This window comes from Rhopilema esculentum, chromosome 7 (assembly GCF_057945365.1).
Source record: "Rhopilema esculentum isolate cy_ngs chromosome 7, ASM5794536v1, whole genome shotgun sequence".
Lineage (NCBI taxonomy): Eukaryota > Metazoa > Cnidaria > Scyphozoa > Rhizostomeae > Rhizostomatidae > Rhopilema > Rhopilema esculentum.
The window spans coordinates 2,611,414-2,630,611 of NC_142821.1; the positions used below are offsets into that span (position 1 = coordinate 2,611,414).

Genomic DNA, 19,198 nt, shown 5'->3' on the forward strand with positions numbered 1-19,198 from the left:
TATATCCAGGGGTGCCCCTTCGAGACGAAAACTGTTTTTAAAAGATCAAAGTTTAAAAGGTAAAAGATCAGACTGTTTCTCCAACGAGTGCTTTGGTAACAATGCAATAGAGTACCAAACTACAAACCCAGATCCAGGGCTAGCACAACACCAATGTTTTCACTTTCATTAAATGTATACAAGACAGCTTCAAAAAAAAAATACAAGACAGCTTCGTTTAAAATTTTGAATCCAAGAAAGGGGCGGGGGAGCGGCAGATGACAAACAAGCACTCTAAGTTTGCTCCTTCCTTCGGTCTCCCGCAGGGCAAAACGACCAAAAGGCAAGGAGGTTGCTAGATCTTTGAACTGGTTGGCAGTCAAATTTTTACAGTTGACGGCCAAATTTGGTCAGCCAAAGATATTATACAAAAAACAAGATTTCGGCCAATTCTGTGGAGTAATAGTGTAATAAAAATTGGCTTTTTTGTTATAAAAGCTCCAATTTGCTTTCAATTTCAATTTTTTGTTATCTTTTACTTTTTATCTTGCTTCTTCGTTTGCGATTTTGAGATTATATTAACAAAACTTTGAATATTGTCTGTGCGAAAATTGTCGTTTCCTTTGGATTTCTATTGCTTTCAACATACGACCAAAATTCGGTCAACTTTTGCTTCTTCGGCCAAATCAATTTTCCAACTTTTGCTTCTGCTGTCATAAGAAATTGTTGTACAAATTTTGAAAATTTTGGCATGAAAATGGCACTACATTCAAGAATTCAAATGGATCTCTTTAATAATTACAAAACACCAAGATCAAAAGCATTTTTATGAAGAGAGCGATTTGGCCCCATTGCCCATCCTATCAAAGGGCAAGAGGGGTGGTTGCCCTCTGTCTTCATTAAAAGCCAAGCAGATGATACTTCCAAAACGACTATCAACGTGTCTGACATATTGCATCTAGCGCCCATACTGCGTTCATCGCCTAAGTGGAAAGGATAACAGCTGAAAATTTCTCTTCAACTTGAAGCGCTTTTTTACTTAGTGTATTTTTTCAGGTAAAATGGAAGAATAGTAAATATTCAGCTTAAATGTTATTTTAATACACATAGAACACACAACACTACCTTGTTTTACCGCGCTGTTTTTACAATGGTAATTGCAAAACGTTTATTTTCTGCGAAACACATGAATCATTTTCAACGAGTTGCTAGGCCTTGGTTTACGTGGCTTACTTATCATTTGTGTTTTATTTCTTTTATTGTCTTATGTTGTATTAAAGAGCTTTTTATTTCTTAATCACGTAGAATACTTCCAACGATTCTACTTCATTTCAGCCACCGGCGACTGTTAATTTTGATCTTGTTTGCTTTATTTAATATAAACGACATTTTCGCTATAGAAAAACATTTCAATATTAAAGTCCGGATATCAGGACATTCTGCAGAGTTTTTTAAAATTCTTATATATTTTTCACAATGTCAATTTTTACTTTCAAATATCTGCATTTTATATAAGTAGTACAATACACTCGCACTGACAGTGGGAACTGCATTTCTAGTTGATTTTTTCACTTGAAGCCTTCTATATTTGCTGTTTTTTCCAAAGTAAAGCAAGAAAAGCTGACCTTGCAAGCAAACACTTTTTTATTGCAAGAAAATCTGATTGTGTATGACTTAGCCAAACAGGTTTTTATTTTCAAATTATTTTCCATAATCTTACAGTAAGCGTTTTGGTATTACTCGATGAAAAATGTTTACCAACGAAGCCCCATTTCTTTCATTATGCAACAGGTGGTGCACAAACCAGGGCTGTTTATGTTTCACAAGGAAGTATCTACATCTGTCTGTACATTTGTTTCTCTAAGCCCGAGTAAATAAAGCAGTTCGGTTTCTTAAAAATTAATTATAAAAAAGTGATTGGCCACCTGTATAAAATGATGGATAGTACGTTTCCATCGTGGACTGTATTGAGAAAGAATGAACTCGAGACACAAGCATAATGAAATACTTTTTAGCAACAGAGATTCTTCTTGTTTTGCTGGCACAGTCTTATTATAGCCATCTTTGCGATCCAGAACCTTCATTGCTTGTCGGCACAGAATTTACATCACAGAATATAGAAGTGGTGCAGACCTACACCGTCCATCAGTGCCAGGATCGCTGCTACAGGAAGGCTGGGTGCGTGGCATTCATGTTAGAATATAACAGCACTGCCGTGAACACAAAGCATTCATGCCATTTGATCAATGGAAACAATTTCCAAATGACACAAAATTTATGCGATTCAGAAAAGTGTTTTATATCTGGACGATTAGAGCCAGGAGAGCTAAACATGAACTGTGACCAAGAATAACATCTTCTGTATGTTCTGCAATAATAACATACTGTTCATCGACATTTCTGTAGTACATGGATGGTCATATAATAAATATGATATTTGGTGATCCATCTTATGATAATAATTGATGATAATGTTAATTATCCATTTCTCCTCATTTATGGCAGATAAAATAACGTATGTGATACTTAACTTTGTTCAGTAAGTCTGTAAATGTTTATTATTTTTAAATGAATAGAGGAATGGGAATGACTATAACTTCACCTAAAGACCTTGACTCCTGTCTTATGTTCTGATACCAGTATGGTAACAACTTTTGTTCTTAAGGAGGTTCGTGCCCCATCAAAAATTGTAAAAATTATTTGTTTCCAACGAACATTGCTTTTTGTTTCGACTATTTTCAAGCAATGGTGCTCCTCCAGAAGTTCTCTCCTTCCCTACATTACTTTTCTCTAGAGTTTACTTTTTTTGTATTTATCAGTCTGATGCAAGCATTTATGAAGGGGTAATCTTTTTTAACTGATCTCTGTTTCTATTTAACTGAAAAGGAAATTTTGAAAAAGCAATTCTTCCTCCATTCTTTTATCACTTCCTATCGATTTATGGCCGAAAAGTTTACCAATTACCCAACATCTTTTTTTAATTAGGGGTTAAATTTGACAGACAAGTTACAAAAATCACATTTTTACAAAGAGTGTTTCATTACTGACAACAAGTTTTCAAATTCATTGCATCATTCTTGTTTGTACCTAGCATCGAGCAATTCACAACAGCAGCTTTCTTACGCTTGTGCTTATGAACTTGAAGTTCCCATAGGTACCTCGTTCTGTAACCAGAATAATTCTACTCTATATTAAAAATCGATGTTAGCTTTATCTTCTAAAATATTCTTGCTAATTATTCAACTTTGCCTAAAGACCACGGTAAGATCGTATGTTTACTTAATTTTTAATGATTTGGTACATAAAACCTTGTTAATAGCTAGCACTTTTTTCAAAATTTCTTTCTTCAAGTTGCAGCTGGCATTGTTGATTTTCTTTGTGTTTTGTTCTCAAATCTCAAGATTATATCTCCGCTTTATTTAACTCCGACGAAGGAGTAAATTGCGACTAAATCAATAAAGAACCACGTCATTGATATCACCCATGTAGCACAAACCATTCTTATAACAGGACCTCTAGAAGCCTCATTCTGTCTGCATTGCACCCTCTATCTACATTGTTTCCCATTTAATTTGTTTCTCTTACACAAAGAAAAATACAAAAAAACTTACGGTAGGCATAAGGCTGAATCCATACCATCAATTCGAGTGGTTGTATTTGTGTGAAATAACGATCTCTGTTTCATGACCCACAATCGTAGGGTTAAGCAAAATCAAGCAACTATCAATTTTGAAATAAATATTCAAGAGAGAAGGGGCTCCGACGCACGTTGGAAAGTGGGGGCAAATCGAATACCCATAAAAAGGATTTTGCAAGAATTCGGGGCACGCCAAATCGTTGGAGGCCATAGGGTCGCCATAAGCTGTGTATTATGTGGGTTTATGTATTACTCGATCGTTGTATTTGTGTAACTATAGGAAGCTAATAACAAAGAAAAGGGGTAACGATAACTACAAGAAGTATGAATCGTTTAGAATTGATGGTCCATCCAGTTCATCAAACTGTACAATAAATTTAGGCAATCCATCACTCCAATCAGTCAATTATTCAATTTGCTATCCACTGACCATATTTTTCATGTTTCATCGAAAAATAGTCAATCAATGGCTTATATCACGTCCAATTAAGTAGAAACCCAAAGTTTAACATCATGAAATGCGGGGACGTCGGAACCGGTGGTGCATCGGGGGCACAGGCCCCCAACTTTTGTAAACATGCCTTTTCTAACAAATAGACTTGCTGAAAAATGGCCACCTTTTCTGCGACATGGTGCTCCTTCCTACCTGTGCCAACTTTGAAATGCTTTCGAACTCCCTGACAAAATGCATTGTCGTAACGATGCATAACTTTCTAGAATTTTTCTGAGTTTATGCATATGTAGATGAATTCATTTAAAATAAATTCATCATTATTTTGGTTATGCAATTTGTAATATTTACGATAGAATTTCAGCAGCTTCAAATTTCTGTTTGTGGGGGTCATCAGGGTTTGCGAACCAACGAAATTTTGGCTTAAAACAGGAATGATTATTTTCAACGGATTTCTACCACCCCCACCCCCCCCCTCCTTCCCTCCACGCCCTTCATGACCCACATTCGTAGGGTTAAGCAAAATCAAGCAACTATCAATCTTGAAATAAATATTCAAGAGAGAAGGGGCTCCGACACATGTTGGAAAGTGGGGGCAAATCGAATGCCCATTAAAAAGATTTTGCAAGAATTCGGGGCACGCCCAATCGTTGGAGGCCAGAGGGTCGCCATAAGCTGTGTATTATGTGGGTTTATGTATTACTGGATCATTTTTGTACAGGTTACGTACATATAGATGCTTCTGAACCAGAAGTTATGATACAGATTGGAGACCAGATCAGAGAATAAAAGTTATTTAAAAAAGGGGTATTTCGCTCCTCAGGTTAGTTATCTTTGAAAGGTGTTGTCATGACGATGATCATGACAACAACAACATCATTGATGGTGGACAGGTCAGCCATATTTCGATAGGTATGCCTGTGGAGGTAAGATTAGTTGTTGTTTTTTATGTTTAATGGTTATCAGCATTTAATTTGTTGACTAGATGATATTTCTACGAATTCAGGAGCTTTTAAGATAACTCGCATTCACATAATTTATGTAGTTTTTTGACGTAAGAAATAATCGTTCATTTGGGTCTCTGTTAATTGTATCACAAACAAAAAGTTAGTATTTTCTACATTTCCCTCTAGGTTCCTTTGCCGAAGTCAGGACCGACGGCCCAAATTTGTGTTTGGTAAGGCTTTTTGCTCTAAAGCGAACGTAATGACATTAACCGATTGAGCCAAAACAGGCACCGCGGAGCGTTGAGAAAAGTGGAGGGTTTAAAAAAAGTTGGGGGGGGGGGCTAAAACCGTATAAAAGAGGCTTTTCTGGTAGGTTGATACTTAATATTTGGCATTTTTTGCTAAAGCCCCCCCCCCTGCTCCGCGGTGCCTGCAAAACTCAAACTCAAAATCTTTTTCACAGCATGAACAAATTAATTAAAATTCAATTAAAAAAACAGACATTTGCAGATAACACAAAGTTTGATTCCTTGTGTTTATAGAGGTTTTGAAAGTGACTTACTGTATTTTCTGTGCATAAGACACATCATTGAATAAATTGCACCATTAATTCCATGTTTGAATTCTGAAAAAATATATATACTGTGTCTTCTGGTGTATAAGACACATCCCTTTTCTTGGCTCTTGTAAAGCATGTGATGTATATTTCAATGAAAGAATAAACTCAATAATACTATAGACACTAATTCTGTGGAGGAAATTTGTTCAATCCACAATGTTTCGAATTTTATGTTACATTAAAATACTTGAAATCCGTGTTCAATCCACAACATTCACAACCTTGACAGGGATGTGCTGTCCAATTACAGAGAATGCAGGGTACAATCCTTCCATTTGGGAGTAAGAAAGCTTGTTCTTTGTCAGATATTTCTCTGATTTGTCAGATTGAAAGTGCAATTATTCAAATTAAGAGAACAGATGCTCCAAATATCATAGTATTATTTTGTCCTATAAAATGACACTTTGCCTTCAAAAGAAAATGATGGAACAACAGTCAATGTTACCATGTATAGGATGCACCCTAAAAATAGCCAATAATAATTCAATAAAGGTGCTTCTTATGTACGGCACAATATGATAGTCAGTAAATTCATCAAGATGCTCTGGGTATTGAACATTGTCTCTTGCCAGCTCTGTGTTTTCTGCATGTTAAATTAGTCCATAAAATCAAAGTTCTAAAGAAACAAAAAGGACTTACAACATCAGGTCCAGTATAGGAAAACAACATCATCTTAAGTTTATATACACCATTAAGAACTACAGTACTCTGCAGACAGGCCTTAATCATGCCTTCAGTCTCATATATGTTACTTGTTGATTGCCTGCAAAGCGTACTTTTCTGGCTTCTGCATGCAGTCAGCAACTCAAATAGAACTTTCTATTGATAATCATTGCAGGGCTGATTTTACATTGAAGGACATTGATGAATTAAGCTGGCTACATGAGCCTGACAAAATTAAAGGGTAATAATCTCAAATTCTCATTTTTTTTCTAACTCATGTTTTTTCTACTTTCCAATAGAATCATTTGAAGTATTTTATTCTAAGGTTTCAGTAAGCAAAATCACAGATAAGTTTGCAATGTGGTCTCATAAGAGAAGCTTGAAATTGCCATAATGACTTTGGTTGAAGGGCTATGACTCTTCAAAAAAACTTTGTCTTTCAATTTTAAGGTGTTTTCTGAGAATATTCAAAAATACCAAATGCCATAGAGATCATCCATTTTTTATTGATTTAACACAAATGCCTTGTTAATGCAAAAACTTATGCAAATGATGTGAGCCAGTTAATTGGGCCAATCAAAATAAAGAGGGGGTTCTTGCACACAATGTTGTGAAAAACAATAGCAAAGTAATTTGCCAATTTTGGCAGCAACAAGGGGGCTCAGCCCCCCAGATCCCCCTAACTCTACACTCCTGGTTTAAACTTACAACTTTTACATGCTTATTTTGCAAAAATTAGCAAATGAGAAATTTATGCTTCTACATGATGAAACTTTTATTTGATTAGCTTTTTCATTGTTGCAGGAAAATTTCTGAAGTACTTGGTATTAATGTGATTGAAAGCAGCATTAAAAAAGATATTTTGGTAGATTTGTTCTACTTTGCATATAAGTATCCTTTTCATTTTATAAATGAGATGGCATGTTGGTGTGTAGAGAAAAGTTTTTTAACTGTATAGTATAATAGCAGGATCACAACAAGATGACATCAGAAAGGCAGCCATGTACATTTTCTTGCTAAATTATGTCTAATGCTATCCTGTTGCATTAATATTTTAGCTTAACAATATTTGCTGTTCATGTTGTCTTACAAAACATTTGCCTTCATAAAATTGAAACAGATTCGGAAGGGAAAGATGTTTCAATGAAGAACAACAGAGTGCATTTTTGTCAATAATCAAAAGGACTCATGAAAAGGCTATGGGTAAGAAGTTTATATTATTGCAAATTTCATACGTATTTGTAAGGCATGAAATTTTGGCTGGTTGGATTTGCTTAACTTGAGCTACCACTTACTTTATTTTACTTTACTTCTCTTTCTATTTTAGTGCTATCTTAGTCTTTTGTGAACCTTTAAAGCTTTGCCTTTCACCCATCAACCTGGTTCTGATTGGCTTAATTCAATCCATTGGGTTTATGCTTTCTCTCCTTGTTCTGTAATATTATACTCAAGACAAAAAGCTTTAGCTTGTCCAAAATTGCTGTTTCAAATATTACCTTTTCATCATTGCACTTGCTTTTCCACATAAATCTTTATGGGTTATTAATGGTTGGAAGGAATGGAATAAAATGGTTTCTTACCTTTATTTTTAAGTGGGTATCTTTATATTTTATTATTTGGGGTATCTTTATATATCCCTTACTATTGCATGAAAAGCATTGATGAGTTAGTAAGGAATATGTTTGTACTTATGCCAACCCTCTTGTTTTGTTGTTGATATCTAGTAATAAGAAGTAGTAAGATTATGCCTAGCTTCTATATCATTTTTCATCCATTATGTTTTAAAATGTTATTTTACCGTCATCTTTCTTTTATGATGATGTGATGTGTTAGCAATCAGTCACTTTTACTGTGGCTGGAAGCAGGGTGCAGGGAGGGTTTCAGCCTCAAACAATTTCTCAACATTATTATATGTTATCTCTATGTCGGACCTTCAGACAGACAAAGATCCATATAATTTTTGTTCTAAAATAGGTTTGAATAATATTTGGACAAAGTAAATTAATAACAGGAAAAAGATCTTCTTCAACCAAAGAAGAAGATAAACTGTTATGAAATAAGCCATTTGAAATACCAAATACGATATAGGGAATTGTTGCTTTTTAGACTCCCCTTTTGGTAATGTTGACGCTGCTTATGAATATTTCAAAGAACTTCTTGTGAGACATTGTATGAAGGTATGGTAGCTGTTTTAAACTTTTTGTCAGTATTTTCAATGGGCATTTAAAATTCTACATACTTAGAAATATGTTACACCCTTTCCTTGTCACTTTATCTTCATTACAACTTGATCATTGACCAAAATTTTCCAAAACACAAGGTTAAGTTTATCCCCTATCTTGTCTTGATGATGCTCTAAAGCGAGACCATTTGTAGTTTCATATAGTATGTCTATATGAGTAACTTTTTATTTTACAATGCACCTTTTTATTTAATCTCTACCCTTTTTTTTGTAAGAACAATTTTATGAGAAGACGAGCTTTGATATCGATCAAAATTTAAGAACAAATTTAACACAAGGTATGGCTGAGCTACTATAAAATGTAATTTTGAACAATGTTTCATCTCAAAAACGAGAAGTCTTCTTTTGCAATCTAGGGGTGATTTTAGGTGAATTTTCAAGCTTATTGCCAAGTAAAGGATATCTTACTCACTTTGTTTGCAAATGAGGCCTATAGAGCGCAATAGCTAGCAATTGCACTGCTTACACCCTATTAATTTAAGAACGAATTAATAACAATCCAACCTCAGATTTTCTGAGAACTTAAGAATAGCCAGCTTGAACTTCAATTTATTGCTTTTAATTAAAAAGAGTGTATTTATTGATTGTTAAGTAGTAAAATGCACTTTAACAAGATAGGGGACAAGTTATAAAAGAATTTATGTGACAAGTTATAAAAGAATTTATGTGACAAATAAATGTTGTAATACTTTTCAATTTTAGAGGCCTCCATTCTGTGTGCAACTGTACAGTATGGCTGAAGCAAAAAGCATCACTGACTATGTACTTAATACGTGAGTTTGCTTACAAAAGTGCATCTTAGCTTGCAAGTTATATCCAGGCGCCAAGGAGTGCCAAGTCTATTCTTTCAAAGAAAAACGTTCAAGGTGCCAAAATTTGTATTCTACATAATTGCTGACAGAAAGCGGTGAAGAAATTTGCAGGCATCTTATCGTCAGAAAAAAAGGTGCCCCAGATTGAATGTTTTTACGTGTTTACCTTATCAAGTAAGAAGACAAAAAGTTTTTAGAAATCGATAAAGGGCCAATGTTACTGGGAAAGCTGTGATAGACTGGCTTTGGAGGGGGACAAAGGGTGATTCACTCTTGGAGAAAGAGATTTCCACCAAAACTGAAGAATTTACAGCGATCTTCAGATAAAACAATAAGGTTTCTACCAAAGTTGTGCGAGATTTCCATAACATGGTTTGCCCCACGGGGAAGGGGGTTGGCTAAATCTGACTCTGCCCGATGAACAGTTTTCTTCAAAGAACGCTCTATTTTTTGCATTATCTAGAAGCGATTTTAGTATTATGGCTAGGAAAACAATGCAAGGTACACGTAATGAAAAGCGCTTTCTCGGTTTTCCGCTAAAAGTCACCAATGTATTTGCCAGCCAGCTCTAGCATGGAATAATTGCCGTCCACATGCACGGTATAGTCAACTAACATATGAAGAGCTAATGCAAGACGAACTCAGATATTTGTTCAAAATTTCAAAGCCTGCGAAAAACTGAAAAAATTGAGCAGAACGTAAAATAATTTAGCCTATCATTGGTCCTTGAGTGAACTTTAGCATTTCAAATAACAAGATGAAAGCACCAGATAAAAAGTATATGATTGGGTAACGTAATATTGAAATTGATTTCATCCGGCCATACATCCATGGGTTTTTTTGTCGAACCACTTCAGAGTAACCTTTCTCGGAGTAGCTAAAGCAAATTTTCCTTGTTGTTCCACTTCCTTGCTAAATTTCCTCTGTTAGATCCAAAATTTTCTTTCCAGGTACTTCAAACATTTTAAACTCTACAAATATGCATTCACGCCAAAGGTATCACTGCATTGTACTACATTTTTTATTAATCTCTCCGTTGTATTATAGCTAGCATGATGCTATATGTACTCATAAGCATTATGCTACATTTACAGAGGAAGTTAATTCTTTGTTCACAGACACTTAAAAACTGATGTCAATGTGTTTCATGTAATTTTTTTAAAGTAGTTTACCAAACCAGATCTTTTTAATTTTGCAAAGCATTTCCAGCAATTATAGTTTAACACATCTGCAAAACGCACTTCCCTCTTTTGAAGTTACATCTTTGTCATTTTATATTATTTTATTTAACAAAAGATTTATAGTCAGGTGGAGAATTCCGTTGAAACCAACCAACTCTCGTTGTCCCATATCCCAAAATCTTTATGATATACATTTGTAAGATTTGAAGCAGCCTTTTTGTGTGTCTGTACTATAAACCAAGGCATATCGAAAAGCACATTGTGCAAATCACGTACAAAAACTCTATATTTACAAGATTCCATATAGGTTCTTGCAAGAAGTCATGATAAAAGTTTGCGACCTGAAAGTCAATAGAAGTTGAGCGAGAACATCATTAATTCATGACAGTATGGCAGCACTTCAAGGGTACATCAATTTTGAAAGGAAACCGTTACAATGTATGCAATATTCTTTATAAGACAAAGTTTTTATATATATTTTTTGCTTCTTTTCAAAGGTTCGGCTTAATCTTACTTTTGAGTACAACGGATTGCCCGAGGAACCCGCAGAGATTGAAGGCAAGCACGTACATTCATCTTCCTCAATTTATCACTGTGTATATTATCATACATGTATTTTGTAACGATCGTGCGTTCATTTAACTTTATTTCTTCTGAAGGCAATAGTTGACCAGTGTTGATTCATTGCTTCATGGGTCAAACCATTCTCAGCGAGCGATAACAACAATGTCCGATCTGACATAGAGATACCTTAAATGATTTGTTTTTCAAATCATCCATCAATTAATTCATAAGCTGGAAACATGAAACAAGCATTTTTATCAGCTAAACGATTCTTCTTCCTACAAAGTCTATAAGTGTAGGTTACGGGATGTTCTTAAAGCAACTATAAAGAGCTAAGTGCCAAGTGACGTCATGTTTCTTTGCGTACGATTTAATATAAATCGTTTTGTCAGTAGTAGTTTCTTTCATTTTATGTTAGTAGTTTCTTTCATTTTATGTTAGTAATGTAGTGTTATTTACATTTCTTTCGATCCTTTTCTGTATAAAAAATAAGACCATGATCAAAGTCCTGAAAAACCTATAAAGGCTTTCATAGTTATTGAGGGTACAACTTTTTACGGAGAGTCGTTGCAGGGCTTAAGAATCAAAGTATTAATGATTACAATCCGTCTGAATTGAAAAAGCTATCTTTTGTTTCTAGACCTAAAACACCAATGCTAGATAAACAAAAATTCTAGGAAATTTATTTGTTTGGTTGACTTGGTAAAAAAGCTTATCTTACACACAGAAGATTATCGAGTTACTATGAATTAATTAAATGTGTATCTAGCTCTTTTTGGTTTTTATATACAGTCACTGTCATATTTTCCTTCAGGTGAAAAGGAAGAGCCGGAAGGTTGTGCAAATGTGGTGAGTTCAGTTTGCTTTAGTTTTGTAAAACAAGGTATTAAATGTACTTTTCGTCAAGCTACAGAAACTTTTGTTTATGACTTATGTAATCTTTACATACCTTGGCTTTTGTTTTATTTGGTGCGAGGAAGGCTCAGTAGTTAGGGTGGCCGACTACAGATCCATGGGTCTGTGGTTCGAGCCCCTGGCATGAGGAAGCTTTCATCCAGCGTGAGGAGAGTCGCCAGCTCTCTGTAATTCCAGGCGTATGAATCACGAGGTGTGGTTTTAAATGAAGTGGAAGGACCAAGACACTGCTCGACAAGCATAGCTTCTCAGTATCCTAAAATCACCTTCGGAAGGTAGGTAGCAAAATACCAATAAAATACAAAGCTAATATTGGCTAAGTGCTGCATGTATTATGTAAAAATGACGTTTCAATTATAGCAGAAATACGTTGGCACATGCTAAAGCATTTTGTGTCTGACATCCTCAAAGTATAACGATGATAATGACCAAAAGGTAAACAGAAGTTTGTTTTCAAGTGCAGATGATTTGAAGAAATGTTGTTTCTCTCGATTTGTCTACATTTACAGTTTTTGATAATAGCATTTACACCTATCTTTATTTTATTAGGAATAAACTGTAGGAACCAATTTGCCATAACTTTTTTTAATACAGGTCAAGGAGACCAGGGAGTGCTCTTTACATATAGAAAGAGGGTTTTTCAAAGCTATATGCCAACACCTTTTTGCAAAAATCATAATGCTCTTTTAGGCATCATAACACATTTATGCTGCATTCTCATGCTACTTTCTCTCTTCGATTTTTTGTTCTATGAATGAAATCTGTAACTTAAAAGGTTTTGGAAATTTTGTAACGGTTGTAGAAAATAATTCAGAAAGCTTGCCAAAAGTAAGCTTACGTAGATGCTGAATGAATACTGGACTTAAATGTGTACGTAGTTAGGCCAGTAAAACTATTTCTTTTGTTTGTATAATCAAAAGTCAGAATCTATAAATATGGACACACAAATCTCAACATTATTCATTATTGGTATGTATAATTTTATGACAAGCATAAACTTCACATTTTATTATCTCATAGGAAATTACGGTTGAAGGAGATTCTGGTATCGCTGAGCCAGAGCAAATGGAGGATGAAGGTATTAAGAGACACGATTTAACATCAATTGAGCATAAACAAGTCTTTCTGAAGGGCTTGTTTTGTCTTTCAAGATTATTATGTAATCGATTTCTTGATTTCTGTAGTTAAAATGCACACAATTAATTCATTAGGCCGTTTTCAAGGGCCTGGTAGTATTTATTAGGCCGTTAGTATTTGATAGTATTTATCAACAATATTACGTTAAGATGCAGCTTGATTCCGAGGGAAAAAACATAAAATTCCGATGCCTAATCACTATATCTTCATGTTTGATCAAGATTTCTTTGCCGAATATACATATTCTTGCAAAGCTGCACGTTCACTGTAGTCTCCACCCATGTCTTCACCATACCTCAACGAGCAATGGTAACCACCGGTTGATCAATCAACATGTTCTCCCTTCTTTTCTTCACGGATCATTACGTCCACAGTACTTAGCAATCCAAGAGATGCAGTTGCTTCACGGCTGATTAGCTCCGCCATTTAACAGTTACGTTATACTATTCATGTCCAATGTTTACAAACAAATCAAACGCGTTTTTAGTATATTGGACAATTTTTTTAAAACTGTTACAAAGCTTGCTGAAAATGTTTTCAATGTTTTGTAATGTGACAAAAATAAACTGTTGGGCTTCTGTTCTCCGTAAAAAATTTTCTATTGCATCTTGCTTCGTTCGTGTATTTTATATCGAACCCAACTAAAGGGGGGGGGGGGGGTATTGGCATCCCTTACCGAACCTGTCCTAATTTTTTTTGCTGTCCAAAATCGTTTATATATTCAGTTAAATCAAAATAAGTTTGATTTAGAGAATTATGTATCCTATTTGGTATCTAGCATTTTTGGCGAATTATGTGTTATTTTGTGACAATCAATTCTTCCATATATGTATAAGTTTCTAAATTCAGAAATGTCACCTTTATTCAGTAGCGTAACCAGGGTGATCAGATAGGGGGGGGCAAAGGCGGGTTGAGTGAAGGGAAAATGGGGTTACACGCCCTTTGGAACACCACTTTTTGTGATTGAGAAAGAGTCAACCTCTCTTGCCTTCCCATCTTTACACTACTGTCTTTATTGTTTAATTTATAAATGTTACATTGGGAATTTTTATACATTTATTTGCAGATCCTCCTGCTGTCAAAGAACTCAAGACAATTATAAATTCAACTCTTTCAGATCAAGTCCAAAAGGTCTGTATTCTGCTGCAAAAGTTATATACATTAAAAATTACATAAAAATTATTTTTGCAACATTTGCAACCAGAAACCCAAAATGTCATTTTTGTTGCCGTATTTAGTGCACCACGACCTGTGTTAATTTATTTATTTTTGTTTCGAGGATTTGCTATAAAACTAATATAATTTGTAATTCTCTCAAGAGAGAAGTATCTTTAAAATAAAATTTAAACACATAACATGAAATAATGGAGATATAACAAAGTAGTAAATACATAAAAACTCGGGTTTTGTGTTATTTCCTCTAAAGCTAAATAAACGCTGTATTTAAAAAAAGAAGGTTTGTTCATGATAGTATATTGACACCAAATGTGTCTTGAAAGGCAAATGGCTTTAGTTCTGGTACTGCAGCATGCTTGAAGTTGCATAAGGGATTTATAGAAAAAAGTTTCTAGTTTTCAAACGGGCTGTTGCTGTACAGTTGGAAAAGCTAGAATAAGGGAGCCAACGCTTTGCCATCTCTGATAAATTATTCCGTTATTTTAGGCTTTTTACAAGCTAGGTTTATAGAGAAATAATTTTTTGAAGTCCATAAAGTTCTTATGACATGGGCCCTGGAACAGGGTGGGTAGACAAAAGTCCACCTACTCTTTGGCCAAAAAAGATTTTTTCAAAAAAGGCAGTCTTCTGAAATTCTGCAAAGGCAAAAAATATCTACAGTGCAATGAAGTCGTATTGATAATTTTACTGAAAAAGTTTTGCAAGGTATGAAAAGTGAAAGATGTTTTGACATTATTAACTGAATATGCAAAACTTAAAGTCACTAAATTTATTTTCGAGGCTGCTTTAACATAAAAAGTCATATTCCAGGAACTAGTTATTGGTTTCATAGCCTAAAAGAGGAGCAGGCTTGTTACAACCTTATCGTTTCTCTTTTAAAACGGAGTAACTGCATGATATATCCGAGTTAAGGAACAGATGTTTACACGCGTTTTTTAAAAGAATCTTGCTATAAGAAAGGAGTACTGGACAATCAGGATGAGGAAACGAAAAATTTTACAGATCCATGAACTCTGGAAATTTGTGGCAATCGGTCTAGGTAAAATTTTAAACAAAGAATAAAAATACACTTCCTTCATCTATGGACAGCATTAGAATGGAAGGAGACCTCTTGACGTGCATATGAAAGCAATAGAAACATTGACAACTCTCACTGTCTGCATCTTCGAAAACCCTCCCAAACAAGTTTCTTTTCGAAAATTTCCTGGCATGAAGAATTAGATATAGGACCCCATGTGTTCAAATTAACGAATTGTAATTAAGAAACTTTTAAGAAACAACGCGTATTGGCATTTCCCAAAACATTAAAAACTGAAGAACTCAACATTGACCTTTTTTCTTGTAAAAAAGAGAACATCTTAAGAATGTTCTTGTGAAATTACCTGTGATCATCAAGCATGGCCATAGAGAAGGAAATAGCTCCCTTCCCATTAACTCTTCCTGTATCTCTTTAAAAGGCTGCTTAAGTTTTCAGATGTTTTCATTTTGATATCAGCCTCCCTAGCAAAATGTTTTTGTGTTCCATTGGAAACATTGTAAACATACAAGAAGCAGTTCTGAGAATTTTATGTCAACATAAACTGCTTTCTTGACAGCTTAAGATGAATATGGATGAACAGTTGAAAACAAACGAGGAAACACTCCTGAAGAAAATCTCAGCAGCTGCAGGAACAGAAAGAGGACCTAGCCGAAAGTCACGAAAGAAATAATTTCTTTCCACCTGTCCAAGTAACGCTTTGTTGTTTTATTTGTTGTGTTATATATTATGGTGCACTTGTGGTAAGGGTATCTTTTGTATATATTATCATTTTAAAACTGACTTTAATTAGCTAAAAACAAGTAGGATTGTAATAACTTATGAAACCTTTTTTCTGATAAATTGGTTAGAGTGTTATCTTGCCAATTTGCTGTCTTGCCCTCTATTCAAATAGTCGCTGCTTTGAAACTTTGATGGTTGCTCACCATTTTTTTGATAATATTGTGTTTCAAATTCTCAGTTAACATGCAGATGATCAAAATGGTTATTGTAAAGGTCGCTCTAAAATATTAACAATTCTTTCTGGAAATATTTCACAACTTCAAAGAATAAATTCGTCTTGAATAAGACATGAAATCATATTTAATGTTATTCAACATAGTCAAGTTCTTCTGGAATTCCAAAGTTTTTGTTTATAGCTGCTTCTTCAATGGCAAATTTCCTTTTGCACCAAGTCTTCACAGAAAATATGTTATCTGTCCAACGATTTGCTGATTCTTTAGCAATTAAAGTTTTTTCTTTAACTTCTTCCAACACTTCTGGGTCACATTCTCGCAAACGCTCAAGTTTTTGTTTAAGTTCCTGTGTTTCCTTCTCTTTTTGTTCTAAACTTGCCAATAACTTTTCTCTTTCACTCTACAAATGGGGGATTAAACCAGGTTAATAAAAACATCTAATATACATCTTGTGAGCTAACATAAAGAGCCCTTTGAAGGTCCATGATATGGAAGTGGCAGGTTTTGGCTAGGTTTTGATTATATACTAAAATAATCCATAAAATTGTCAAATATTAAGCTTTAGTGAATAATCTGAAATCACTATTTCATGTAGTTCAAAACTAGTTAAATAATGGTTTTTCAGCTGCAAGTCTTTGTAAGGAGATGTGAAATTGATATTTTGATCTGCTAGGGTTGAAATGTGGAAGGAAGGCCAAAAAGTATATTTGTATTCTGAATAAGTTTCTGGTACTGCAAAATTTGAGGTTGGTATGAAATAGCCAAAACACAGAATACTGAAGTACTTTTCATCCTACATTGTTCAGAGTATAAACATCAGATAATGACTGAAAGTAAATTGAAAATTGATATATAGGTGTGGATTGAAAGTAATGCAGGAGGTAGAAAGACATGATTGATTGGTTCTTTTGTATTTTGCGGTACTAGAAGTATAATGTTTAATGATGTTGATGTGATTGAGAAAATAATGCAGTAAACCATGATGAAATAATGATCATCTTCATATTGAAACAATATTTGGTGTCTTAATGTTTCATTAAGGCATGTAGTTGGCATGGTACAGTGGTGGGTATGAAATTAAAGGATAGTGTTTTACAACCACTTACACTTTCTTCCTTTCCTTTATTTGCAGTCTCAAGGTTGGCTTCATTTCTCTTAACCTTTTTCTTCAGCTCATCAACTTCAGATTTGAGATTTTCAATTTTTCTTTTTCTCTAAAAATTGAAGAAAATCTTACCATTTCCATTATGATTCTCAAAATGGGCACTTATTCACAAATGGTTAGACTAATCTTCCACTATATTGCAACTTAATGCCATAGAGATAGAATTGAAATAGAATTGAAATTACATCATTTTGTGTATGACATATGACACTACTTTTTGTTTTCATTTTCCAAAACATCATCTTTTTTGCTGCTCATTCTTTCACTCTGTTCACTCTATATTTTCCTCATTTTTTGTTAACTCGTATTTTCTGTTTTTATTGAAGCAGTCTACAGAAATGAAAGAATATAAACCATATATATCTATGTAAAATGTCATTTTATTCAATAACTACTTACTGCATGGAGTGCTTTGCTTGGATATGCCCAAAAATAGTTTGATGTTCCAATACGTTCAGTGTCAACCATTGCATCATCTACTAAGCTTTGCAATACATCCTTCACTGACATTGATGCTGAAGAATATAGTTTTAACTTTATCTACATCATTACAGTTGGCTTGCTTGCTAAAATAAACTGGTGATTAATAATAAACAAAAAATTGCTTGATGGTAAATGAAAAAAAATAAACCATAAACTAAGGTTGTCTTCAGAGTTAAAGTTTACTTTTCAAAAAGGTTTGTAGGGTGAAAATACATTTTAACCAAAAGTTCAGAAACTAAGCTATTGTTACATGGACAAACAAGCTTTGTAGAGATTATTCTTCTAAAAGCAAGCATCCTGTCAATACACTATTAATATTGAAGCATAATATAATAAACCTGATATCATCATCGATAACAAATGACATACTTATTCCTTTCTGCTTTGGTGCAATTTTCTCAAGTTCTTTTAACTGGTAGAAGTCTTTCTACAATTAGAGCAGAAAACAAAACAAATTGTTAGATTTGTTTATCTATATGGAATTATTTGCAGTATTTTAATACATAGATATATTTATAATTATTACTGCAATAATGAGAATATCAATAGGAATTTCTTGGGTATCACATCTTACTTCTTGGTACAAACAGAAAAACAGAAATGAAATTAAATCAAATAAAAATCATTTTTAATCAATCGAAGCTATTAAAATTGAAGATCAAACCGTTTCAAAAAATAAATCAAGAAGTCTTGTTCTTTTCTCTTCGAGACTGAGGCCTTTCTTTTTCGACTGAAAGACAAGACAAAAAAGTTGTTGATCTTGCATCGTTTGTTTTCACTAAAATCAGCGCTAAAGGATGATTGAAAACATGTTTACATATTGAAGACATAAAATAACAGAATAAAGTTAAAATTTGAAATATTTTAATTAAAAACAGAAATAATAATATTAAAAGAAACGAGAAGTTGGACGCTAATTTATTTTTGTTGATGACAGAAGCACATGATCCATTAATTATCCATTAAAGTTTAGAAAAACAAGTTGGTTAGGAGATAGGAATATTTTCATTCGAGTAAGTTCTAAAATTTTATTGTTCTTTAATAAGTTTAAGATACATAATTGGACGATGACTCACCATTTCTTTAGTTATATACGTTTATAAATATAAACCTGCCGCCAAGTCGCCACCACAACAAACTATACAAGTTTTCCCGCGTATTCTTAAATTCGCCTCGGTTGTATTTTGCGAAAACGAAGCTGGAAACACAGGGCGATCGGCAGATGCCGTGTTTAT

The 19,198-nt window shown here is 34.0% G+C and overlaps 2 protein-coding genes across 4 annotated transcripts in view; one reads left to right on the forward strand and one right to left on the reverse strand.

The window, feature by feature from the left end:
- Positions 1-16,143, forward strand: part of LOC135683075 (cilia- and flagella-associated protein 119) — a 37,270-nt gene extending 21,127 nt beyond the window's left edge. The window contains exons 1-13 of one of the 2 annotated variants that reach the window (XM_065198227.2): positions 4,890-4,993; positions 5,201-5,244; positions 6,472-6,537; positions 7,101-7,187; positions 7,417-7,499; positions 8,403-8,473; positions 9,241-9,311; positions 10,301-10,346; positions 11,029-11,089; positions 11,910-11,944; positions 13,031-13,088; positions 14,214-14,278; positions 15,919-16,143. In XM_065198227.2, the coding sequence (XP_065054299.2) occupies positions 4,982-4,993; positions 5,201-5,244; positions 6,472-6,537; positions 7,101-7,187; positions 7,417-7,499; positions 8,403-8,473; positions 9,241-9,311; positions 10,301-10,346; positions 11,029-11,089; positions 11,910-11,944; positions 13,031-13,088; positions 14,214-14,278; positions 15,919-16,032 (813 nt within the window). In that variant the 5' untranslated portion in view covers positions 4,890-4,981 and the 3' untranslated portion in view covers positions 16,033-16,143. Of the gene's footprint in view, positions 1-4,889; positions 4,994-5,200; positions 5,245-6,471; positions 6,538-7,100; positions 7,188-7,416; positions 7,500-8,402; positions 8,474-9,240; positions 9,312-10,300; positions 10,347-11,028; positions 11,090-11,909; positions 11,945-13,030; positions 13,089-14,213; positions 14,279-15,918 lie in introns of those variants that run through there. The other variant, XM_065198226.2, reaches the window with a different exon arrangement.
- A 211-nt stretch (positions 16,144-16,354) lies between these two features.
- Positions 16,355-19,177, reverse strand: LOC135683077 (meiotic nuclear division protein 1 homolog). 2 transcript variants are annotated; one of them, XM_065198231.2, is made up of 6 exons: positions 19,040-19,177; positions 18,628-18,693; positions 18,333-18,390; positions 17,880-17,995; positions 17,422-17,529; positions 16,355-16,715 (listed from the first exon to the last, which is right to left on the reverse strand). In XM_065198231.2, exons 1-6 carry the CDS (start codon positions 19,040-19,042, stop codon positions 16,449-16,451), a joined length of 618 nt encoding a protein of 205 aa, XP_065054303.1. In that variant the 5' UTR covers positions 19,043-19,177; the 3' UTR covers positions 16,355-16,448. The 2 variants fall into 2 exon arrangements, with proteins under 2 accessions (XP_065054303.1, XP_065054302.1); XM_065198230.2 differs by lacking the exon at positions 19,040-19,177 and having other exon boundaries at positions 18,628-18,897.
- Between the last annotated feature and the right edge of the window lie 21 nt (positions 19,178-19,198).